Source organism: Anabrus simplex, chromosome 14 (genome assembly GCF_040414725.1).
Source record: "Anabrus simplex isolate iqAnaSimp1 chromosome 14, ASM4041472v1, whole genome shotgun sequence".
Taxonomy (NCBI): Eukaryota; Metazoa; Arthropoda; class Insecta; order Orthoptera; family Tettigoniidae; genus Anabrus; species Anabrus simplex.
This window is the reverse complement of record NC_090278.1, coordinates 78,137,908-78,163,350: the sequence shown is the minus strand read 5'-3', so window position 1 is coordinate 78,163,350 and position 25,443 is coordinate 78,137,908. Positions and strand designations below refer to the sequence as shown.

Genomic DNA, 25,443 nt, shown 5'->3' with positions numbered 1-25,443 from the left:
CCTGATAGAGATTATTGGCATACTATTACCAATATAAAATTAGGATATCCTTTTATATTAGGTATTGAGATTCTCTTTCGCCAATAAATACTTATAACAGTTGTGAAGTAGTACTTGATATACTTTGACTTCCGGAAAGACGCTTCTCATGTGAACAAGTGAACTCGTATCCGGTTCTTTTACATCGTCGGCGATATGGGTAAGTTGTTTCGTTCGGTGTTTTTAGAATCTGTAGCCATCGGTTGGAATGATTGTTGATGAAGCTTAGTTTAAAAATTTGTTAATGTTCTTAAACAACTTTTCTCTTTATATGTAACCATAAAATTTGACTTTCCTTCTGCGATCAATTCTTTTTTGCTATTATGAAATACGGTATCAAAATGTTGTCGCCCGTGAGCGATTGCCATGTGGTACGTATAACTTTATTTCATGTCTCTTGTATTAAGGTATGCTCTTATAACTTGTAAATGTTTGTAGATAATAATTAGGAATCTGTATTTACGTGCTAAGCAACTGTGATGATTTACCTTACCTACTCCGAAGTAGTTTTGACGACAAACTATCCCACAGCGTTCTGACGTTGCATTAAAACTAGCCATCAGTAGGGTTTGCATGCTGAGACAAGGGTATACAAATTGAAACTGGTATAATTTTCTCGTAGGTATTTCCCGTGATCACTGGCATAAGCGCCGAGCTACAGGAGGAAAGAGGAAACCTCTCCGTAAGAAGAGGAAGTTTGAACTTGGTCGTCCGGCTGCCAATACCAAGGTAAGCCATCTTTCAGTACAATTTAAGTATTTGGATATCGAGTGTAATATGTTTGAACTTGTCCCACAGCATTTTACCATGCTTTCATATTCCGTTGTTCGCTATTTTCTTGATTGTGTATTGAGATTAAGAGCATTTATTTTTCTTTAGTTAACCATTTTGAATGTTTAATCTTGTTTACCTTACTATTGTTCCAAGTCTTGACATTTCTCTGGGGTCAAAATTGTTTCTAAGTACCGATCAGTGCGTGGTTTTTGTGTGAGGGGGGGTGGGGGGGTATGCACTCGCAATATGTAACCCACTTGGGTACAAAATGTTCCATCTTGAAATGTTCAAAAGTCGTTTTGAAAAAAGTTAATAGTAAGTTATTTAACGGTTTTGGTTCCCACATTCTTCCATGTAAATATTTTTGGAAATGTCTGATCCCCTTTTTCTCCCTTTGATTAGTGTTATTTAGTGTATGGCTGCCTAGTTGTACTTGCTCTTAAAACAATCACAACCACCTGTTTTTCCGTATATAAACACGTTCCAGGCAATATTATTTTCCTGCATGTACCTTTCATCCGGGGCGATACTTCTGTGTGCATAGGGATGTTCTTTTACCACTGGACTACACACGCAAAGTGAAATGTCATTGAGGACTTTTAAATAATTTATTCCTTAACACATTTACCACTGGCATCAAACAGTGGCTGCTGCCCCAAGTAGTGGATAGTTCGGCATAACTATAGAAAGCGGCACGCAAGGATTAGTAACACGAGCCACCAGTAGGTGGCGCAAGCGAGTTCACTGTCGCACTAGAAGCGCTTAGAGGGAGCGCCGCGAGGAACGACAATGCTGCCAACTGTTGCTTGTACAGCTGTCTTCTTGTTGGTTTGCAATGGCTGTAGGTTACAGCTACTAAATTACGTTTTTTCTAGCCGTGCGGGCAGTATGCGCTGCGGCCATAGTTAAGAGCCTCTCGAAGGGAGTGTGGCACCCGGACAGAGCTTGGCCTGGATTTAAAATGATAGGTTACAGCTACTAAATTACGTTTTTTCTTGCCGTGCGGGCAGTATGCGCCGCGGCCATAGTTAAGAGCCTCTCGAAGGGAGTGTGGCTCTGTTCTCATGACAGAGCTTGGCCTGGATTTAAAATGATAGGTTACAGCTACTAAATTACGTTTTCTCTTGTCATGCGGGCAGTATGCGCCGCGGCCATTGTTAAGAGCCTTTGTTCTCATGACAGAGATTGGCCTCGAGGTGCAAAAATACCTTAAAGCTAATAAATGATCTTTCTATCTCGCGCCGAGGCCATTTCAAACTTCCCTGGCCGCTTCATAATTTTTTTCTCCTGCAATGGTTGGTAACACAATCTCGGCCTCATCCTAGGTGTCCATGACATCCTCTTTCATACGTGAACCAATCACCGATAAAAGCAATGGAGTATGGCGTGTAAAACAGTATTTTTGGTTATAAAAGCAAATGTACTTCTAGGGGCGGGTGGGTTGGTCCCTGGCTAGCGTATTGAACACATCCCTCTTCCGCAATCATTTTCAGGTGAGAATAGCAGCATTTAAAAGAATATTTTATGTTTTAAACCTTGCGGGCCGCTTTCTATATTTCTACCGGCTGCTACCCCAAGTAGAGTATAGTTCAAGCCTCCAAGAAGGAAATTACACTTTTGCATTCAAATTACTGCAACTCGAAAAATATTCAAGATATCTGCCTGAAATGTGGAAAATTCCGTAGGCCTATTATCAGTAGGGTGCTTAGTAGTCTGTATGGTGTGATACCTTTCAAAGCTCCATTTAACAGTCTGTTTATAAGCAGTGTTGTAGGAATGCCCTGTTTGTGCGTTTTTGTACTTATGATGTTCAACTGTTGCAAGGATTTCTCTTTACAGTTGCTCTCTGTGTAGTGTTAGCCGTTAAATCATTAGCATCCAAAAATTCAGTATGACGTACGCGCCATAGTCCATCACCTAACTACGTACCAGCATTTCCAATGAAATATGACGTCACTCCCAGCACTGAAGTAAAATGAATTCTGTTACCAACCCGTGCACAAGGAATACACAACTGCACAATAAATACACAAGTGAATGCAAGAAAGAACTCTATTCAGGTAGGGTACAGCACGCTTGCAGCTTTAACCCTTCAAGTGGTATGTAAAAACCTCTTAAGCGATAAGCGACTGTAACGTCTTTGTACAAGGTTTTTTTAATTCGTAAAAAATACAAAATGACAGTAAAATATATTACATATCTTTTGGTTCAGAATAAACCAGTGAATGTGATTATGTAATAATATTGGGTACATACCTTGATTTCATTTTATTGGGGGTGGTGAAATGCAATTTTTCACTTTTGAAAAAACATTTTAACTTTCATTGTACGTAGCTTCAAAATTATAAAAGACCGAAACAAAAGGTAAATGCATAAAATGTTCACCATTTTGTTAGCAACAAAAGACTTAGAGTACATATTTACCATAAAACTAAAGAACAGAAAGTTATGTACAAAAAAACAAAACTATGTACATTTCCTCCTCGGGCATAATTGTTTACTTCAAGTCACTTGCAAGAGTTTTTCTTTTCTTCCCCTTTACTTTGGGCCTGTATAAGTGTTTCAACTTATGGTAGCAAGTAGGATGAATGCCACAATTACACTTAGGGCACCAGAAGTTGCTTCGCTTTCTTTTTATGGCCGGATCTTCCGAACAAACTATGCATAATCTTTCTTTTCGACCAGGTAAATCTTGAAGACAATGTTCATCTTGTTGGCTGAGTCTTGGATGTTCAGGCTGAATTCCATCTGGTAAATCTAATACAGTGCAGTCCACGAACTCATCTTGGTCTGTACGCTTATCTGTATTCTTAGAATACAAAACAAATGCATCAAATACAGCGATGTCGAGAAGATTGAAAAATATTCTTCTCCAATATTTTTTACTGGTTCTGCTACAGGGCTGATGATAAATGCTTTTGTCACTGTTATCAACACAAAATAGCCAATGAACTGAACTCTCGATTAGTGCAGAGTTCGCTGATATTAATTGAATGGTTGTCCAGCAATACGGCTCTTAAAAAATGAGTCGTTATTAACGACTCATATCACTTGGAGGGTTAAAAAACTTGTCAGCAGGAAAGTTTGTCTTAAACAGGAACTCAGCCGAGTGGCCAACCTATGCCCTAACCATTCCAGACCAATGGCTTTGTCAGTAACCTACCCTAACCAGTCCAGACCAATGGAAGTGTCATGCGGGATAGTAGAGGCCTAGGGTCGCTTCTCGGCTTCTAACCTGGGGATTCCGCCCCCAGACCCACTTTGCTTCATCCAGACCAATGCAGGTGTCACGCGGGATAATAAAGGCCTAGGGCGGCGTCTAAGCTGGGGGCTTATGCCCCCAGACCCCCTTTCCTCGGTCCAGACCTATGGCTTTGTCACTAACCTATCCTAACCAATCCAGACCAATAGAGGTGTCACGCAGGATACTAGAGGCCTAAGGTCGCTTCGCAGCTTCTTACCTGGGGGCTTATGCCCCCAGACCCCCTTTCCTTGATCCAGACCAATGGCTTTGTCACGAGATTCGTAAATTCAAAAGTAGCGCCGCTGCACTAGGACCACTTTTTTATACGAACAGTTGGTAGCTCTGTCCACCGCACAATCAAACCCTTCGCGAGAAACACGGCAGTGCATTCGTGCCCAGATGAGTGCGCTGGTAAATGTAAGTTGTTCTGAATTTTTGCAGTACCAGTCCCTAACGTATCCAGACCAAAGGAGGTGTCATGCGGGTTACTAGAGGCCTAAGGGCCGCTTCGCGGCTTCTAACTTCTGGGCCCCTTTACTTGATCCAGACCACTGGGCTGTGTCACCAACCTATACTGACCAATTGTTTTGTCACTAACCTACCCTAACGTATCCGGAGCGATGGAGGTGTCGCAGGATACTACCATAAAGGCCTGAGGGCCGCTTTGCGGCTTCTAACCTGGGGGCTTACGCCCAAGCCCCCAGACCTCCTTTGTCTCCAGGTGCCCACATAGGCTCACCCATGTACAGGTTGTTTTCATGGTAACATTGATCATAATGTGGAGAAAATATCGGCACTAACATCAATGATTCTACTATTCCACGACATGATGGCAAAGAGTTCAAGCTCCTACTAACAACACAGCAAGCTGAGAACTAATTCAGTACGTGAAGACAGATTTCCCGGGCTGGCCTTCAGTGTCTTAAAAAGCAATGCAAAATATGGCTTGGACCAGTTTTGGGAATCTTTACAAGTTAACGAATCCAATAAAATTAAAATCGGAAATGTGACTCATGAAATTTGTCCCCACATATTACTTGTAGGAGAGCAAAATGTTCATTATTGAGGCTGGAGACCTGCTCCTCGAAATATATTTACTTTTATAACTGAAACTGAACGCATATCATGCAACATTTCTCCTTACCACTTGAAAATTTATAAAATGTGGCATCACTCCCAGAATTGAAGATCAATATAATTTGCATTGTGACACTTATCCTAAGCAAGGAATGTAATGATTGATCCTTGATGCGTACCCTAATGCAGAGAAGTGTAGAGTTTAGCGACTGCATGGAAGAAATTGTGCACTGTGCTATTTAAGAAAAAAGTGCCTTTTTAACAGAAAATCTGCAAGATATTTCTTTCTCCTCCCCAATGTGACTGAAGAACGTTACATTGTCTAAGGGTCACATTCACCAGCATGGGTGGGTGCGGTTATCTTTGTTTTTAGCTAACAACACCAAGATAACAGATGACAGTAAAATTTGTATTTGCCAACAAAATTATTTCAGTTAATGAGCACATATCTCTGTTTTAAACTTTTATGGGGAATGGTTAATCAGTAAAATAGGAAAAACCTTTAAGGAATGCGGCTAGTAGGCGACTATGTCTAATTGTAAAGACAATCATACTGACGAGTGATGAACCATGAGATGATTTTTATCCTTTTATGGGGCCTGGTCATCGGCCGCTAATATGAAATGAAAGACTAAAATTAAGTATCAGCTGACTGGAACGAAGATGTAAACATATTTAGAGTAGTCGAGACAGATAATCAATGCCATACTTGAGTGTCGATCAAACATCCTAAGTAGATAAATGAACCACTTTATATACTTTGACTATTATGGCTAATCTTGAAACACTTTTGAGGTTATCCAAAGCTTGGGCTTTTTCAGTCTCCACGATAGAACATAACCTGGAATAATATAGATGTTGATTCTCTTAGTGCATTGGCACTGCCGGTGGCTCCAGTTAGCCTACGCAGTGGCCTCCACGGTATGCACTGGCCAGCGTATTGGTAGGTGTGCTAGGTACCAACTGATGAGCCCACCCTAGCACATGAGGGCGAAACGCTGGCAACCAGGAATGAGTTAGCTGGAAAATTTATAATGTCCAATAACGGACCATTTATATTGGTATTATAACCTGGAATATCCGAGAAGTAGGGTAGTGTAACGTCGCTGCCGGCACGAAACCTCCTGTGTTAAAAAATTTATCTTAGAACTTTGGGCAGTAAGGTTCTGTCATCTAAGGTGCAATATTGTGTAAATATTGTCAAGGCATTCTCGCTCTTCTTAATATATGTGCTGCGGGTCAGTATATCTCCAAAAATATTATCGCATAGTAGGTTTTTCCTGGCAACGATGATAAGTTCCTGTTTATAGTTGCAGTTTTGTTCTTTCATGGCCCACCATTTGTGTGTGTTGCATGGTCTGTTTTCTTATCTATGATATTAATGTTTTCTGCTGCCAAATTATGTGGCAATTCATTTACAATAAATTATTTTTCAAGACACTGAACCTACTTATAAACGTGTTTGGGTAAAACTCCAGCCCTAGAAGATATTTCTAATATCATTATAAGTGGAAATTAATGAAATCTTACTTGGAATGCATCTCAGAGGAGAGATGTGTTTATTGCGATGTCCAGGAACCTGCCATCCCGTCCCAAGAACTATTACATGCAATTTTCATTTTTGAAGTAGCTACTTCATTCCTATTGGCGAACGTAAAGTGGCACTTGATCTCATTCCCGTCAATAATGTTAAAGGTGCTAAAAAAATGAATATCACCGACATACTGCATATCGTGCTTATCGCTAATATAAGAAAACCTCCATCCCTGCCATCCGTTACCAACCCCAGAATAATAAAGGCGCAAGCAAATGTAACACGTTAAGGAAACAATGTACAATACAGAACAACAATAAAATGTTGTAAAACTTACCCTAATGTAGAGGAGAGTATAAAGCGTTGCTGCAGCCTTCACCCAGTCTTGATTCCACACGAAACTGGAGGCCTAGGGTGGCTTCTGATCAGGCCCACTTTCCTTATCTCTATATCACAGGTCTTGTCCAGATCCTATCCTAACCGTCTGCACGGCAAGAACCACACGTCCGGGTCCTACCCTAACTGTCCGCATGTCAAGAACCAGTCCAGACCAATCGTGTTTCCACGCGAAACTAGAGGCCTAGGGCCGTTTCGCGGCTTGCGCACCCAGAACCCCTTTGCTTATTCCCTATATCATCACTGGTCTTGTCCAGGTCCTATCCTAATTGTCCACACGGCAAGAACAAGTTGTCACTAATCGTGTAACAATAATCAACACCAGCAGCTATTGAAACACCACTTGCTCATTAGTTCCTGAGTACAGAGGCTGGCAGCACTGAGCACCGCTTGACAACATCCTCCCCGAGAAGGCCGCGAGCTTGTAAAGAAACTACAGTTGTTCCGCGGTTGTGAAAATATTGTCTCGAGGGCTAAAGTAATGATTTTATTTGTGTTAGTGGGGCAGCATGTAGTCAGTATATTTCCATGCATCAAAAAAAAAAATTAAGGTTCAAATTCAGTTTGAAATTTAAACTTAGTTTCGGTAAACTTGGATAGGAAATTGTTTACTGAACTAAGCATTATCCAAGATAATGTCTTAAAACTACTGTTGGTTTTGATCCCTGTCTTGAGATTTGGAAACATTCACACATCCACTGGTTCGCAGCATGAGCAGTTGAAAATTTGTATTGTGAGGATCTCCTATGCAGGGTTTCTTAAAAGTGTTGGATAGACTGACTCAGGTGGCGAAAGAACAGACTTTCTGAGCCCTGCATAACTGGTTCAATCTGCCAGCCTAGAGTTCATAATTTCAGTGGTACATAAAGGAACTCCTATATGAGACAATTTCTAGAACGTCTGCATATCTGAAAACTATGTTGAAAGTTGGTTGGTGGCATGTTAGACTGCAGTTCCTATGGCAGTTCGAAAATGTGGTAGTTGTGTGGTTGTGTGCTTTTCTGATGTGAATGTATAAGTTCCTTCTCTGCAGTGTAAAGGATGCTGGTTAAGGCCATAGTCACTACCTTCCCATTCCTATCCTGTTGTGATAAGACCTGTTTGTTCATTAAATCGATATAAAAAAATAATTTTAGTAATGAAACATGTTAGGTTCTAATGAAGATTGGTATATGATGATCTTATGCATTAGCATATTTCCTGAACTCTGTGAGGGCTTAATTCACCTCTAACGTACTGAGGCCAATCTACATGGTAGTCTAGTACCTTTACTCTGATGGTTTGTTGCAACTCTAATAATGTTAATAATTCTGTGCTTTCAGCTTGGTGCAAGACGTATTCATACTGTAAGGACTCGGGGTGGAAACAAGAAGTACCGTGCTCTGCGATTGGATCATGGCAACTTCGCGTGGGGCTCTGAAGGTAATTTTGCTTTTTACTACCTATTACTACCTTAAATAAACAAATATATCTCTGTGTGGCAAATATGATGACCTTCCTTACCTACGCAGAATGTGGTTTTGCTGACAATTTTCCCACAGCGTTCTGATATTGCTCAAGATATATATCACTCATTTGATTTACCCTCTCATAATTTGCTCCTAATGTGTAGTAATTGATGTACCATTTCTAATATCACACACTTCACATGCTCTTCCATCCAGGCATCCTAATAGCACTGGCAGGCTGAGTAAGTCAAGCAGTTAAGACACGGGACTTCTGACCCCAACCTGGCAGGTTTGGTCCTGGCTCAGTCCGGTTGTATTTGAAGGCATTCAGATATGTCATCCACGTGTCTAGATTTACTCGCACGTGAGACAAAATAATTGTCCTGCAAGACAAAATTCAGACACCTCGGCGTCTCTTAAAATGTCAAAGTAGCTAGCAGGATGTACCAATAACATTATTACCTAATGGCGCTGGAGGCTCTACTCTCTGTACGAGCCATAGGTTGCCTAGCAGGAGTGGAGACCACGGCAGCTCCTCTCATGCTTCACCTGAGTGCTTTGCTGCTGCCTGTTCTCTGGCGGTAGAATGGTTTATAGGATAATTAGTCGGGCAACCAAGTCAGGATACTCCATGTGTGAGCCATAGGCTACCTGGGAGGAGTGGGGACAGTAGTACACACATCACTACTTGCTCTTTAGTATTGGCTTGCTAGCCACAACTATAATAGTGCACATTTCATTGGTGTTTGGAAGGGATAGGTAATCCCTGCCTCGTACCCTTGATACATATGTGCGACGTAATGATGAAAATCAGCATAATTTCTCCTAGGTATTTTGAATCGTGAGTTTTTCATGTTCATTATGAACTGAAACCTCTTGTTCTATTCACTAGAATGGTTCACAGTCTGAATGTATCCCTTTCCTTGGAGCTGCTTTACATCTTCCACCCATTAGTTGTATCAGGAAGTAACAAAAGATGTAGAAATTAACAAAATCAGTAAAAAACTAAGTGTAGATGAAGTACATGTAGTACAATGTAAGAACATTTCAACAGCAGCTCAAAACACTAGCAAAATTTAAATAATTTCTACTCTCCACCCCATGCCCGTGTAACGTCTTGGAGAAAGAAATTGTCAAAATTAACTCAAAATCTAGCCAAATAAGGCAGGAAGTCTGAATTATTAATTAGGAAACATGTTTATATCACCCATAACCACCCTGTTCAGTGATATTAGTAGCTGGAAATCTATTGATGTCAGAAGATTGAGATAGATCCGTCAAAACTTTGATGAATGTGATTGGCGAGTCCCATGCTTTTCATCACATCCAGTGCTTTCTGGCTAAAGGGACGTAACCTTGTCACTGGCAGTGCTTTCCAGTATTGCATAATCTAACCAGTCGCAAACAGTAACCATCAGTCATAATTAATGACCTTTAATTAAATACTTCAGTTCATGAAAGACTGATGAGAGATACTTCAGTTCATGAAAGACTGATGAGAGGTGCAGTATATGAGTGAATATGGTATTTATTTTCTTGAGATTTCTGTACTCTTTTGTTGCTAATAGATAACTAGGCTTGGTTTCTGCTTCAAAAACTATTCCTCATAGTGTGCCTTGTCTTTTTTCTTGCAGGATGTGCTCGCAAGACCCGTATCATTGATGTGGTGTACAATGCTTCCAATAACGAATTGGTCCGAACAAAGACTTTAGTGAAGAATGCCATTGTAGTTATTGATGCCACTCCCTTCCGGCAGTGGTACGAGGCACATTATGCCCTTCCCCTGGGTAGGAAGAAGACTACCAAACTTGTAAGTTATCTTCAAATTTGATGTTTTATTATTTTGAAGTATAGGCTACCTGTAATTGGCACTAATGATGTTTTTCATGCGTGTCATCTGAGGACATGATTATAATTCTTTATTATCTGATGGTGCCATGTTTATTTAAAGTGCACTTTGCACTTAATGCTGTAAATATAAGAGGAACTTTGTAAATAATCTGCAGAGGTGTCAACATGCCACATTCCTTATGCATGTGCTTTCCGTATTATGTTCTTCTCTGGCTCCCATTGTTGCCAACGTATATTTTCAAGATCCGCTAAATACTACTAAAATTCCGCCAAGAAATCCAATCTCAAATAATGAGCATAATAATAATAGTAGTATAATAATAATAATAATAAAAGTAAATATCTGCACTCACCTGATCTGTGAGTTTCACTGGGATTAACCCCCTGCCGGCGAGCTAAAACTTGTTGGCGTTTTACTGCTGGGTGCAAACTAGTTCAATCCCCTACCTCAAGGGCCACACACAGAACAGGCCAGTTCATTAAATGGTCTTCCTTCTTAGCATAAACATAAATGCTACTCTCTCACAGTTTCATTATCTATCGTCATTCGTCTACTAAGAGATAAGGAACCTTTCCCCACACATTACAAATTTGTAAGGGCCTTGTTTTTTGGTGAAATAAAACTGTTGATTTCGGTGTTAAAACTAACACTATTTCGGTAGGTATTTCGTGAAATAAATTGTCATACTGATCGATGTTTCTTGTGAAATATTCCTTATGGTATGGGGTAAATCTAACTAATTTTGTGATTAGGGGTTTTAAAGTGAACACTTGTAATGTATTAAATTGTTATTAAACCTTAGAACAACCAAATATACAAAATGTTATAGAAATAAATAGGCCTATATAAATCACTGAAACCTCGAAACGAAGTTAGGCGGAAGTTAGGAATTTATACATAGCCTACACTTTTTTGCCGGTCATGTGGTGTAGGGGTTGCGCGCCTGCCTCTCGCCAGGAGGGCCCGGGTTCGATTCGCGGCCAGGTCAGGGATTTTTCTCTCGACCTGAGGGCTGGTTCGAACCACTCAGCCTACCTGATTAGAATTGAGGAGCTATCTGACGGTGAGATGGCGGCCTCGGTCTCGAAAGCCCAGAATAACGGCAGAGAGGATGCGTTGTGCTGACCACACGACCCCTCGTAATCTGCAGGCCTTTAGGCTGAGCAGCGGTCACTGGGCAGGCCAAGGCCCTTTCAGGGCGTTAAGAGCCGTGGGGTTGGGTTTGGTTTGGTTCTACACGTTTTTACATTTTGAATGACTTGTCTCCAAAGTAAAAACTACGCATGGTTTCGACATTATCAGGATTCAGAGTTGTGCGACAGTCAGAAAGTATATTTTTGTAAACAAAGCAGCCCCTTTCACTGGCCACATTACACGTCGGAAACCATAATGCTTGCGAACACCTGGTGCAAATTTACTGTGGTCTTCTATCGAACCTCCTAAAACTTCACTAACAATGTCTTCTTTCTTCTCTTCTATCAGATGTGCTTTCACTGCATTTTGCAAAGCCATATATCCCTGGATGATATTTATGGATATGCTGGTGCTGCCTGGCCGGGGATGAGTAACTCAGACAGTTAAGGCACTTGCTTTCTGAGCCCAAGTTGGTAGGTTCAATCCTGGCTCAGTCCGGTGCTCAAATACGTCAGCCCCGTGTTACTAGTTTTATTGGCGCGTAAAGAACTCCTGTGGGACAACATTCCGACACCTCGGTGTCTCCGAAAACTGTAAAAGTAGTTAGTGGGACGTAAAAACAATAACGTTATTACAACTCAAACAGGCGATTTTTTTTTTTTGCTTTATGTCGCACCGGCACAGATGTCTTACGGCGACGATGGATAGGAAAGGCCTAGGAATTGGTAGGAAGCGGCCGTGGCCTTAATTAAGGTACAGCCCCGGCATTTGCCTGGTGTGAAAATGGGAAACCACAGAAAACCATCTTCAGGGCTGCCGACAGTGGGGCTCGAACCCACTATCTCCCGATTACTGGATACTGGCCGCACTTAAGGGACTGCAGCTATCGAGCTCGGTGCGATTTATTTACAATAGGCCTACTAATATCGTCATATTTTATAATAAAGTCGGTATTATTTATCTTTCCTTTTATATTCATCCATGTCCTCATGCCAGGATTATCCAGTTTTTCTATAGAAATGCTGGTTTACGTGAATGCTTTTGTTGTGTCTATTACAAATTGCTCTCTACCACTTTTCAACTCCTTTGCGATGTCTAAAGTATCGCTGATTGTTATTTGCCTCTTAAAATTATGTTCATTTGCTTCATTCTTTTTCTTTTTGTGTGTTTCTGATTCTCTACAGTATTTATCGCACGTGTCTCTTCGTTTTCACTGTAATGCGAACATTACAGTATTTGCAGCATCAAATACATAGAAGACCTCACTGTTGTATTCCTCGGCCCTCGGAAAAACTGTTGTGACTTTAGTTTTCAGCATTTTTATACTTAGATGCTGACATTTGCTGATAAAGTTTCATAAGTGGCGAACTCTCGCTGCGAAAGAGTATAATGCTCACTGCTGTATCTACAACCGATCTTGCTAAGAACACAGCGCCATTTGCTGTAATCAATAAGATATCGATTTTTAATGATTGCCTTTAGAGATCGCGGAACTGAATACACATACCTCCGATACACAGGCCACATTGCTTTGTGTGCATTTGTGTAGAGAATATACAGCGCTATCAATCAACTGAGAAGGAAACTACTATAGTCATGTTCTCAGAAGCATTTAAACGTTTATTGGAGATTTTTTCGATACGATTTCGCATTTTTCGTACCAAGTGGGGTATATTTCGTGATTATTTGCACGATTCGCGTAATAAATCAGATTTCGCGAGTTCATTTCGCTAAAATACGGTAAGGTACCCACAAGCTCATATATAGGCTGGAAAGAAGATGTGAAAAATTTTGTGCGTATCGCTAATACCAAAAAATACGCCCCCTACAAATTTGATACCATGATCTCATAACAAATCCAAATAACATGTTTTCCTCATGTGACTTCTAGCTCCTGAGAAGATATATGGAATAGCTCAGAGACAGACTGGAGTACAAATTTTAAAAAACGTAAAATGGATAAAATACGAAATTCCGCCAAAAAATCCGCTGTCCGCTAAATGATATATTTCTCCGCCGACCATCTTGTAATTCCGCCAAATTTAGCGGAAAATACACTGTCAACACTGCTGCCTCCAAGGTTGCCCATATGTATTTCAGCCAGAAAATATATTCTCTGAGTCACTAAATTAAATTTTCCTTTTTATTGTGAAATTGTTACGGAGCAAATTACGACATCTCATTTAAAACCAACAACAAGGTGATAAGTTAACTTTTTCGCTGTAACATTCCTACATCACTAGAATCCTTCATAGCATCACTAAATCAAGAAATTAAGTATATATAAAGGTTTAAGTCACACCACACAGCATAAAACTTGCAAAATGCATTTATTGCCCCTGTGGTCTTCAGTGCATTAAAACAACCTTGCTCAACCTATTGAAATGCAGATTTATACTTTTTACAACATTTCTCAAGTAAAATCTTTACACCGGTCTGTTCTCAGACCATATTTGCTTTACGGGAAGGAAAGCTAGGTGGACTCAGGATATTTTATTCTTAGTTCACTCGTCAATTTAATAATGAAAGTAGTGAGAATGATCTCTGGTATAAGCAGGTGGGAACAATGATAGGAGGGTACTCGGAATGTGGAGATAAAGGCAAAGTTATGAATGAAGTCTATTGATCGCCTTCTATGTTGCCTGCGCTCTGCTCCTGAGAGAACAGCTGATGCAATATAAGCGCGAGAGACAGCCCTCGTAAAAAGTAATACTGTACTCTGAATAGCTAATAAAATCACGAGCAAAAACAAATTCTTAAAAACTTATGACACTGTTTGCATTTACTAACAACATCCAACACTAAAATTAGAGTACATGATTAAGACCATAAGAGAATGAAATGACAAATAGCTGTGAGCTTGCTTTCGGGAGATGGTGGGTTCCAATTCCACAGTCAGCACCCCAGAAGATGGTTTTCATACCAGGCGAGCGAGATACCATACTTTTTTTCTCTCCACATTTATAGCCAAAAATGTACGGGGGGGGGGGGTCCATTGTGCAATAACCTCAAATTTTGTGTAGTGAACACGACTTCTAGATGCAATTTTTCACTATAAATAAATTCATTTATTAAAATTATTTTTAAAAAATATGAGAAATTATGCAATTGAATAGTATAGTGTGTTAAATATTCTTCAAATTTATGTCATGAATGTCTTGTTACATGTCAGGATATCCCTTTCCACCCTGAGATATTTTCTTTGAAATTTGAATTTTTTTTCTTACTTCAATGTAAGTAATTTTGAGCCTAGATTTCTGGAAAAATCGTAAAAAACTCTTTTCTTTGCCATTCTCGTGGAAAACCACCCGCACGATCGTACTAGTTATGGTTTATTTGAGCACATTTCTTTGCTGAATGACATGTTGAGAATGTGAAATTCTGTAAGTGGATGATTTTATTTGCAGTGAGTCAAATATATGAAGTAAAATAGGTTATAAAACATCAATATAGGACTTAATATAAACAGAATATTCTTTGAAAAGTAGTCTTCGGTTCTATACTGGTTGGGGACTCGGTGATTGACGTGTAGGTAAATGATTAGAGAATGATTATCAGTAGAATAATTAGCTCCTGTGTGTTCTTCCTCTTCATCAATATCGTCACCGTGATGAGAATTGCCTACGTGTGAAGATATAGGTTCAGGTACCTATTCGTCATCACTATCTTCACTGAGTAAGTCCTCACAATCAGATGCATAGGTTAACCTTGCTATTTCTTCTGATATCCCTAAAATTCATATAAATACATGTATTTGGTATTCACATAAGTATACTAATGTTTAATTAGAGAGATCTTCCCAGAATACTAATGATCACTTTTGAGGTTAGAAACACAGCATTACCTCAAATTAAACCCTAACCTGCAACATCATGCTAGTTACAGATTGACAGTTTATTATAACTGCTAGGTTCAAAAAGTAGCATTGTTAAGGATATGTATACCTTCTATGATGATTCTAGGATGTTTTAAAAAGATTCACAACAAAATCAATATGTAAAAGATAATAAAAAGGGACAATTTAACTTGAGGCGCGAAACCCGCACAATCATTGCGGCCCGGTGTGACGCAGGGAAACGGGCTAGATTTCTTTTAATAAAATAAAAACCCAACCCGCACAATCGTGTGGCTCAGGGTGGAAAGGGATAAGGCGCAAAAAAAACAGTTACAACTTTTAAAAGTTGGCAGGTCTGAAACTCTTTAAATATATAGATGTTAATTACCTTCCTGAATCGTGGGTAAGTGTGTATTTGGCAAGATTATCAACCACCTTTGCAGTATTGTTCAGTGAAGCATGAGAAAGAAAACGAGTATTAATTGAAGATTTTTGTTGTACAGTAATTTTCTTTTAGAATTGTTTAATGTACATATCAGACATGTCCTTGAACTTGAATTCATGGCAGATGTTTAACATATGGCCATTACACATCACAAATACTAATAAATTAAATATGATACACAGTTACGTTTGACTTTTAAATTGTTCATACATTATTCCGGACATTGCATACTGTATGCAATTACAGTGTATGTGGATTTCACAAGCTGCATCACTGTTATTTCCTTGCCCCTTGCTATGTTTTTAAGTTGTGTTTTCATAATTTTATTCCTTTCTCTTCCATTTTAGTCCCCTGAAGAAGAAGCTGTTCTTAATAAGAAGAGGTCGAAGAAGTTGGAGAAGAAATACAAGGCACGACAGAGGTTAGCAAAAGTGGAAACTGCACTAGAAGAACAGTTCCAGTCGTCTCGAGTACTCGGTGAGTTTAGTTATTCTTTGTCTTTCAACTATATCGTTTTTGGTTGTGTACAGTTACAACTTCAGACGTGCTGAGATATCCCTCCATATTATTTTTGTATGGAATTTAATTTGTATTCAGGGGGTTGGTCTTGTGAGCTACTGTAGTCATCCTAGCTCATGGCCCCTTGGGAACAGCTGAGTGGCCTAATAAGTAGTCTTGAGAGTCAGGATACCCATAACCCATTGGAGGAGAGATTTCACAGTGACTGTATCAGTAGGGTAGCATCCTAGCTTCAAATTTACTGAGCAGAGAATATTTTAATATTGTATGGGAGTAAAGGAATCTAATTTCCATTAAACAGGAAACAACTTGACGAATGAATTGAGATTCAATGTTAATCGGGCTTGTGGAAGAGAGTAAAAGTGGTCGTGTCAACAAAGACAGTGTGTCTCGGTGTGTTTGGTAAGGGTAGAAAACTAGGAAGAGAAAAATTTTGAACCATGTGAGGATGCAGATGAGTACAAATTTGATACACTCTCTGAAGCACTGGGCGACGTTGTCAAGGTTAAGAGGCGTATATAATTCGTCAGAAGTTCGTGTATATTTGTGAAAAGTTCCAAATAATAGGCAGTAAGCAGGTTTGGGATATAGAATGAGAATGGGTGGCATGTACGGATTGTTGTAGTTGAAACAGCAAGCAACTGTGTAAGTATGGTCAAATGCAAACATTATGGTGAAATGTAAACATAAAAAGGAGTCATATCAGAAATGGTTTCAGACAAGGACTGATGGAGACAGGGATTTGTGTTTAGGTGAAACAGCAAAGTACTGTTGAATCAAGACTGTGTCGGAATATTTCGGTAATAACCTGGAAAGGCTTGGTGGAGCAGATGGGAGACCTTCCTGGACAGTAACGGATCTTTGAAAGGGAGTAAGAAATGAAATAAAAAGTGTTTTGTGTAAATCAGATGAACTTGTAGTAGATCCCAGGGAATCACTGGACCGGTGGAAGGAATATTTTGAAAATACGACACTTAGGATATAATACTTTTATAAGTTATGCAACATACATTTGTACTTGACAAAATTGAGCACATATTAATATATATATATTTATGTATCTGTAAATAAACACGAAACAAAAATCCACAGCCTGTTTCCAGCCATTCGACCAGGTCAGGATTGAAATGAATGAAGCCCCTATAGCGGCGAGGATAGGAATTGTGCAGGCTGCCAAAACCTGTCGCACTCCCTTGGAGCAATGGTTAATGGCTGGCAAATGAAATGATATTGGGGAGTGTTGCTGGAATTGAAAATGACAGGGAAAACTGGAGTACCGGGAGAAAAATCTGTCTAGCACAAATCTCATGAAGCCGGCTTCGTTGGTGAGTCGTGTGAGGTGAAAGGGCGAGGATAGTTTCTCAAGGGAAATAATGTCTTTGGTATTGTAGGGTAAGACAAGTAGAGGGAGACCCAATGTGATTATTAGATTTGATTTTTGTTGATGTAAGGATGAGAGGTGTGGAACTAAATGAAAGCAGAGAATGAAATATAGCGCTGGTATGTCTACCGATGGCTAGAAGGAATACTGTGATGGACTTCAAACTAATCCCATTCGTAGGTACAGTGCCTGGTTATAAGCCACCTCATGGGACTAGGCCTAATAGTGAACTTTTGTGCAACAGTACATATTTTCCAGTCTTGCTCTTTCTTTTTTTGAATGGTACACTGTGATGAAACAACTGCTTGGAGGCTATTTGATGGCCCTGTTCGTTTTGATCAGGTGCCCTTAGTCTATGACTTGCATGTCATAGTTACTCTGAGTGTACTTGTAAACATGACACTGATAAATATAGCTTTAAAATTTGTCTCTGCTCGCTTTCAACATTGTATTAAAAGTTTGGCTTGTGAAATGTTTCCATTTTAGTACAACCTTGATTGTTTATCTCTCGGTTAGTTGTTTAGTTATCTTGTTTGCTGCCTAACTGGACCACAGTTTTTAGAGATTTTTATTTGTAACATTTAACATCAATTAGAATGGTGAAAACATAATAAATTGAAACCCTGTTGGGGCAATATTATTCTTGGCATATTCAGATTGTTTTCAGATGTTTATGTATTAGACCTGAACACATTCGATTGTCTATGCTTTGTGTGCACTTTTCTCAGTGTCAAAGGTCAGTGTTAAGTTTTAACTGTATGTAATCCCTAGGGCTCGGATTTATATGGCCTAAGAGCTCTAAAAATATGCATGTATTTATGCCCTAAAACATACCCAAATATGACCTAAGAATAAAACTAAAAATTATATTTCCATTTAACAGTAAGTTTTGCCTAGAGATGAAATAATTTTCATACCACTTAGCCTTCATTTTCAGTAGAGTTTCTCTGGACGACGACATGCAATATCATATGGTGAAACTTGAAGGACCTTCGATTGTCAGCACGTAGAGCCTTGTCCGTGTAGAAACTTCTTTCTACATTGCCCACTGTAATGGGGGCATACTTGGAAGGAAGAAAAGTGAAATCGATGGGAGGAAATTCCAGTTCATTTTAGTTGAATTTTGCTTCTGTTCCACAAAGAATGTTGGCAAATTTCCACAATGTTTTATAACCAGGATTTTGTTCAAGCACACTGTAATTTTTTCCTGACCCTTGTCAGCTACTTCACCCCGAGCTTTTTTTAATCTTCTGAAAACAAAGTGGAGCCTTAACAAAAATCTTTTTGGCGTTAGCAATGAATTTATCCACTTCAAGGTAGTTCCCTTGGACCTCTTCAGCCACTCTACGTAGGGCATGTGCGAAGCACGTTACATGCATCATCATTTCCCTTTATCCTGCTGTAGCCGGGTAGGGGCAAATATGGTTCCTCTCCACTTTCTTCGGTCTTTCCACCACTCCTCCAACACTGTGTTCCACTCCTGGTTTCTTTCTATAATACTGCATTGGGTTGTGTTCTTCCATCTCAATCGTGGTCGTCCACCCTCTTCTTCCTTGCATTTGCATTTCCATCACCTTTTTTGGCATTCTTTCGTCACTCCTTTGCTTCATATGCCCAAATCATTTTAGTCGGCTCTTCTCCATTCTATCATTCATTTTTTTCACTCCAATTTCTTCCCGGATTTTCTCATTCTTTATTTTGTCCCTTCTACTCTTCTGTATCCTCAAGAACTTTATTTTGGCTGCCTGTATTCAACGCTCATCCTTCTTTGTCATTGTCCAAGTTTCTGCTCCGTAAGTTGTTATGGGTACGTAATACATCTCGTACAGTTTCCTTTGCTTCCATTGGCACATAACATGTTCCTTACACTATGATAGAAACAGCTTCCGGCTTGAATCCTCTTACTAATTCCAGCATCCAGTGCAGCATTCTCCATTAATTCACTCCCCAGATATTTGAAAGTCTCCACTACTTCCGTATTTTGATAAACATTCGAACACATTTCGCTGCTTTTACCCTGTACGGAGCAGCGTCCATTACAAAGGTGAGCACATTTTCTCATACTTTACCTGGCCACAACAAACGCCTTGAAGTGTCAAAAACAGCAATGGAGAAGTTGTTCGCCTCATCCAACTTCTCGCATATCAACAGTAATGGTTCTCCAGGCTGTTTGGAAACTAGGTTCCACCACTTTATAGAAAGGAATGTTTGATGAAACCATTGTTTCACAAAGATCCTTAAAAAACCAAGATGTAGATGAGCTGCTGGGTGGTTTCTCAAACAGCATTCACTGCCTGTTTTCCGGTGCTAATTCTCTCTTTACACAGCTTTTGTGTTTAGCAGTATTGCAAAGTCGTTGCACTGTAAAACGTTTCTTAGCCATAATTTTCACCTCGCACAGTTAACAAAGTAACATATAAAATACTTTTCGATGATAACTCTTTAACAAAACTTTGGAACCTCGCACTGACAGAGCAGGTTACTTTAGGCACCTTGAAACTACACTGAACTATTAAGGGCATAAATAGTTTGTGGTTTAAATTCCTTTCTACTCAGACCAGGCAAACCAAATGTTATCAGGACAGAGAGGGAGAGAAGTAGCTATTTATTTCTTCCTCACACACAATGAATCATACTTTTGGTGTCTCAAACAGGCTCATGCTGTGCAAGTTACATCCAAAGAACCTATCCCTCCTAAGCTGTGACCTCACATTCTTGGTAAATCCCACTACCGCCAAGTGAAGATTGTCTAACAAACTTCCCTTTACGCAACTGCACAAGCATTATGAAGTGGTGTTTACAGTAATGTTAAATGCTACATAAATATGGCTAAATATGCTTTTATATGATCAATAAAAGCTGGGTTTTCTTGTTCACGAACGTTGCAAATATGCTAAAATTAATCATGGAAAATTTAGTTGGGATGAAAAAGTGACAAAAAAATCCTTGTGCTATTCGCTGGTATCTGGTTATAAGCCACCCCAGGGGATTAAGCCGAAGAGTGAACTTTAGTGTAACAGTGCATACTTTTCAGTCTCGCTCTTGTTTTGAATGGTACACTGTGATGAAACAACTGCTGGGAGACTGCTTGATGGCCCTGTTCGTTTTGATCAGGTGCCTTTAGTCTATGAATTGCATGTCATAGTTACTCTGAGTGTACTTGTAAACATGGCACTAATTAATATATAGCTTACAATTTGTCTTGTGCTCCCTTTCAACATTGTATTAAAAGTTTAGATTTTGAAATATTTCCTGTTTTTAATATGACCTTAATTGTTCATCTGTTATCTTTTTTGTTGCTCAACTGGGGCTCAGTTTTAGAGATTTTTAAGGGGGGATGTCATAATTCAGTGTTTGTTTAAAAAAATCACTGTGGGCTTGTTTATCAAGAGAGAATTTTCATATTTTGCACATGTAATAAAATGGTATTAGTGAGTCTAAATGCTTTATTACAGTTAGAAACATTATACAGTGTGGTCAAAAAGTTGATATCATTTTTAGAAAATCCATTGTAACAAAAGTGCACCTTTCTCCCAAGACCAATGGACATATCAATTCTGCCTTTATTTCCCTCAATAAAACCACAACACAGCATTATAAACAGCAATAGATAACACTTTCAGTCCACAGAATGTAATTTTTGGACACTGACCCCACACTAGGTTGTCAAAACTTTCATTATTATTTTGTGTCTTCCCATGAATACACTTTTTTAGTAATTCTGGGTCAGCCAGAACTCTGAATGTTGGCTTTATTTCATTCATAACGCCTGAGGTAGTGAATGTTTGTAAGTACTATAAATATTGTACTTACACCAGTCATCCTTGGGGCATCCAAAAGCAACACAGTAGGTTGAAACTTGGTGCGATACATTCTCGCACCCACATAAACATTAATTTTTTCAGCCACTTCTAGAAAAGATATTACCATGAAAATTTCACAAGATGAAAAACAACATCCCAAATATTCAAAAAACACCATTTTCAAAAAATCGAAATTTTCAACCATTCTCATTGACATCCCCCCTTAATAGTGTGTTGTAACGTTTTAATACCAAGTGGACTGGTAGACACGTAATAAATTACTGCCCTATTTTAGCAATGTTTGTGGAGGTATTATTAGAGCTGATCACATTAAATTGGTTATGCCCTGTGTTCATTATTCTCAACGTCAAAGGTTGGAGTTTCGTTATTTTTACTGTATCTAATCTCTTTGCTTCAAACTGTGAACTACATCAACCAAAATATTGTAAAGGTCAGCCAAGTTGCATCCAAGCCCTTCAAGTTTATCATAGAAGCTCGTCGGAGATGATTGGTCTTGCTGTGATACTTTTATTGTTGGTTTTTGAGAATACAGGGTGTTTACAAATGAATATCGGAGTTTTAACACCTTATAATATTGAATACGTTAAACTTACAGGTATACATTATATGTCAAATGAAAGAGCAACTCAAACAGTTTTGTTTGTTGGCACCAGTGCGCATGTACGTGCAATGGTTTCGCCGCAATCCGCTAGACAGCGATAGTAGCAAATATGGCGACTAGTGAACAGAAAGCTTTTTGTGTTTTGCAGTTTGCAAAGACAGAATCTGTAGTTACTGTGCAACGTGCATTCCGCATTAAGTTCGGTTGTGATCCTCCAAGTGATAATAACATTCGCAGATGGTATCATAAGTTTGAAGACACCGGCTGCCTTTGTAAAGGGAAGAGCAAGGGACGACCAAGATTAAGTGAAGAGACTGTTGAGCGAGTGAGAGAATCATTCACTCGTAGCCCAAAGAAATCAGTCCGGAAGGCTAGTCGTGAATTACAACTTCCTGCGTCGACCGTTTGGAAAGTTGTAAGAAAACGCTTACAGCTACATCCTTACCGTTAACAGTTATTACAGGCTCTAAAGCCAGCAGACCACAAATGACGTGCCAACTTCGCAAACGACATGTTGTTACATGATTATGAGTTTATGAATCGTGTTGTTTTCAGTGATGAATCGTTCTTTCACCTTAGTGGACATGTAAACACTCATAATAATGTGCGCATCTGGGGCTCAGAAAATCCTCACGAGTTTGTACAAATGCAACGAGATTCCCCTAAAGTGAATGTTTTTTGTGCCGTATCCCGGCGAAAGGTTTATGGGCCTTTCTTTTATGGTGAACGTATTGTAACTGGTACTTCTTACCTCGATACACTAGAGCAATGGCTCTTCCCTCAGTTGGAAGAAAATGAGCCAGAGAACTTCATTTTCCTTCAAGATGGTGCACAACTCACTGGCATAACGACGTACTACTACCGCTGTCTAGCGGATTGCGGCGAAACCATTGCACGTACATGCGCACTGGTGCCAACAAACAAAACTGTTTGAGTTGCTCTTTCATTTTACATATAATGTATAACTGTAAGTTTAACATATTCAATATTATAAGGTGTTAAAACTCCGATATTCATTTGTAAACACCCTGTATATCCTAAAGCCAACATGTTAATATCAAGTACGTAGACTCACTATTGGAGTGCCTTCTCGGCTAAGAGATATCTTTACTCAACAAATGTGAGAGGAAAACTGGAGAAATTTTGTTGCTTGTGACAGAAGTTGTACCCTGTATTGATAATCCTCCTCTCATATCGCAGAATTTTTTTAAACTTGGTCAGTTTTATTGCCTGCAAGTGCAATCATACCACCCAGCAATTAGTTTTATAAGCAGCTCGTGGGATTTATGATCTCTTGACTCACATGTTTCTGTGCCCATAAGACCTCCCTAATAGAACATGTCTGTTCTTGTTTGTGTGTTTCTGACTTTACACTGTGGTCTACTTTTTGCTGGGCAGTGTAACTATTTGAAAGTTACTTAGTTTACTCCCTTAGTTTGCAAGTTTGACTTTCATGACTAGAGTGTTGGTATTTGATGTCGTCCAATTATACTATTGTATTATTGCTTTGTTTAATGCTTTTAGGTGTTAATATTAACTTTTTTTTTTCAGCATGCATAGCCAGTCGCCCTGGACAGTGTGGTCGAGCGGATGGGTATATTCTTGAGGGTAAGGAACTTGAGTTCTACATGAGGAAAATCAAAGCTAAGAAAGGCAAATAGGTACATTAATTAATTATGTTTGTTTATATGTTATGAGGAGTGCCTACAAAATAAAACTGTGAGGCGACAAGTGTGTTGTTTTTTAAATCTCAGCTGAACCTTTTCCTCTTCCCCATCTTGATTTCTTGTTTGCTGGCTTACTGCTTGAGGATTTTTATAATTTTACAATCTTTTATAATCTTGTGTTGATAGCATCCGTTACTATTGCCACGAGGCCTACATTGCCGAGCGAGTTGGGGGTACAGCTGTGCTCTTGCATTTGGGAGATAATGGGTTCCAACCCCACTGTCAGCTGCCCTGAAGATGTTTTCTATGGTTTCCCATTTTCACACAGGCAAGTTCTGGAGCTGTACCTTAATTGAGGCAACAGCTGCTTCCTTCCAACTCCTGGTCGTTTCTTATCCCATCGTCGCCATAAGACCTATCTGTCAGTGCAACGTAAAGCAACTTGTAAAAATAATTACCAACCTTAAATGATTCTCTTACTCATTACCTTGTTTGGAGTGCCTCATAAGTATGTTGAGAATTCTCATAAAATCTGTAAGGAACACAAAATTATGGTGAATTACTGCTGCTTTGTCCTTGGAGGCTATTGCTGTTCACATTCCATTGCATATCATAACAGTGTGCAATGTGTACTTCCCATCAAACTTCGATCCTCGCATACATAAGCTACAAGATTTGGTCGTTCAGTTACTTCCTCCTTTCCTCTTGCTGGGAGATGTGAACGCCTGCAACACCCTCTGGGCCTCTTTGTCTTCCTGCACTAGAGGAAGACTTACTGAGCGATTGATCGACCAGTTCGATCTTCGTGTGCTTAACACAGGAGAACCTACACATTTCAGTAGCACACACGGCACATTTTCACACATGAACGTCTCCTTATGTAACTGTGACCTCGTTGCAAGTGGCAAGTACATGACTGCATATGAGATACCGTATTTCACGGCATAATCGTCGCCACCGCGTAATCGTCGCATCCTTTATTTTCAATACAAAAATCGGACTTGAAATCTTTAATTACATAATCGTCGCACGTCCAAATTTTGTTCACTAATCTGGTTAAAAGGTAAATGGAACTGCAACGTAAGTTGCACATGAATGCGCAATTTAAATACGTGTATGGTTTATGGGCAATTTGGCAACACAGTCACGTTTGCGACATGTTGCACAACGTATAAATAAATAATACCGGTATATGTACGACGCATGGCTTACCGGTAGACTATCGGCAGTTTGACAACGTAGTCGCGAGACAGTGTACTATTTATTCAACACCTACATAATTATTATGCTTACCGGTAGGCTACCGGCAGTTTGACAACGTGGTCGCGAGACAGTGTACTATTTATTCACTACCTACATATGAGTTCCCATTTGAAATACGTAAGGCTGTAAGTTATCGCTTATCGGCAACGTCGCCAGGAAATACCGGCTAGGTAGGTTGAATGGACCTCGAACCAGCCCTCAGATACAGGTAAAATTCCCTGACCCGGCCGTGAATTGAACCCGAGGCTTCCGTGTAAGAGGCAAGCACGCTACCCCTACACCATGGGGCCGGCTCCTGTGTTATTGCGCACGAAGTGAAATCCAAGACGATAACGCAGATTTCCACGGAATTATTCAGCCGAATTATTTACGATGTCTCAGTTGTCATCGCTAGACTCTTATCTTACTAC

At 39.6% G+C, this 25,443-nt stretch overlaps 1 protein-coding gene across 1 annotated transcript; it reads left to right on the top strand.

Moving 5' to 3' along the window:
- The first annotated feature begins 158 nt into the window (after positions 1-158).
- Positions 159-23,834, top strand: RpS8 (ribosomal protein S8). Its single transcript, XM_067158346.1, has 6 exons — positions 159-199; positions 662-768; positions 8,387-8,486; positions 10,147-10,322; positions 16,126-16,255; positions 23,655-23,834. The coding sequence occupies exons 1-6, from the start codon at positions 196-198 to the stop codon at positions 23,762-23,764; spliced, it is 627 nt and encodes a 208-aa protein (XP_067014447.1). The 5' UTR covers positions 159-195; the 3' UTR covers positions 23,765-23,834.
- Positions 23,835-25,443: the final 1,609 nt, after the last annotated feature.

Coding starts and splice junctions, on each gene's coding strand:
- RpS8 (XM_067158346.1), top strand. Junction 8,487..10,146: donor CTTCGCGTGGGGCTCTGAAG/GTAATTTTGCTT, acceptor TTTTTCTTGCAG/GATGTGCTCGCAAGACCCGT. Junction 16,256..23,654: donor CCAGTCGTCTCGAGTACTCG/GTGAGTTTAGTT, acceptor TTTTTTTTTCAG/CATGCATAGCCAGTCGCCCT.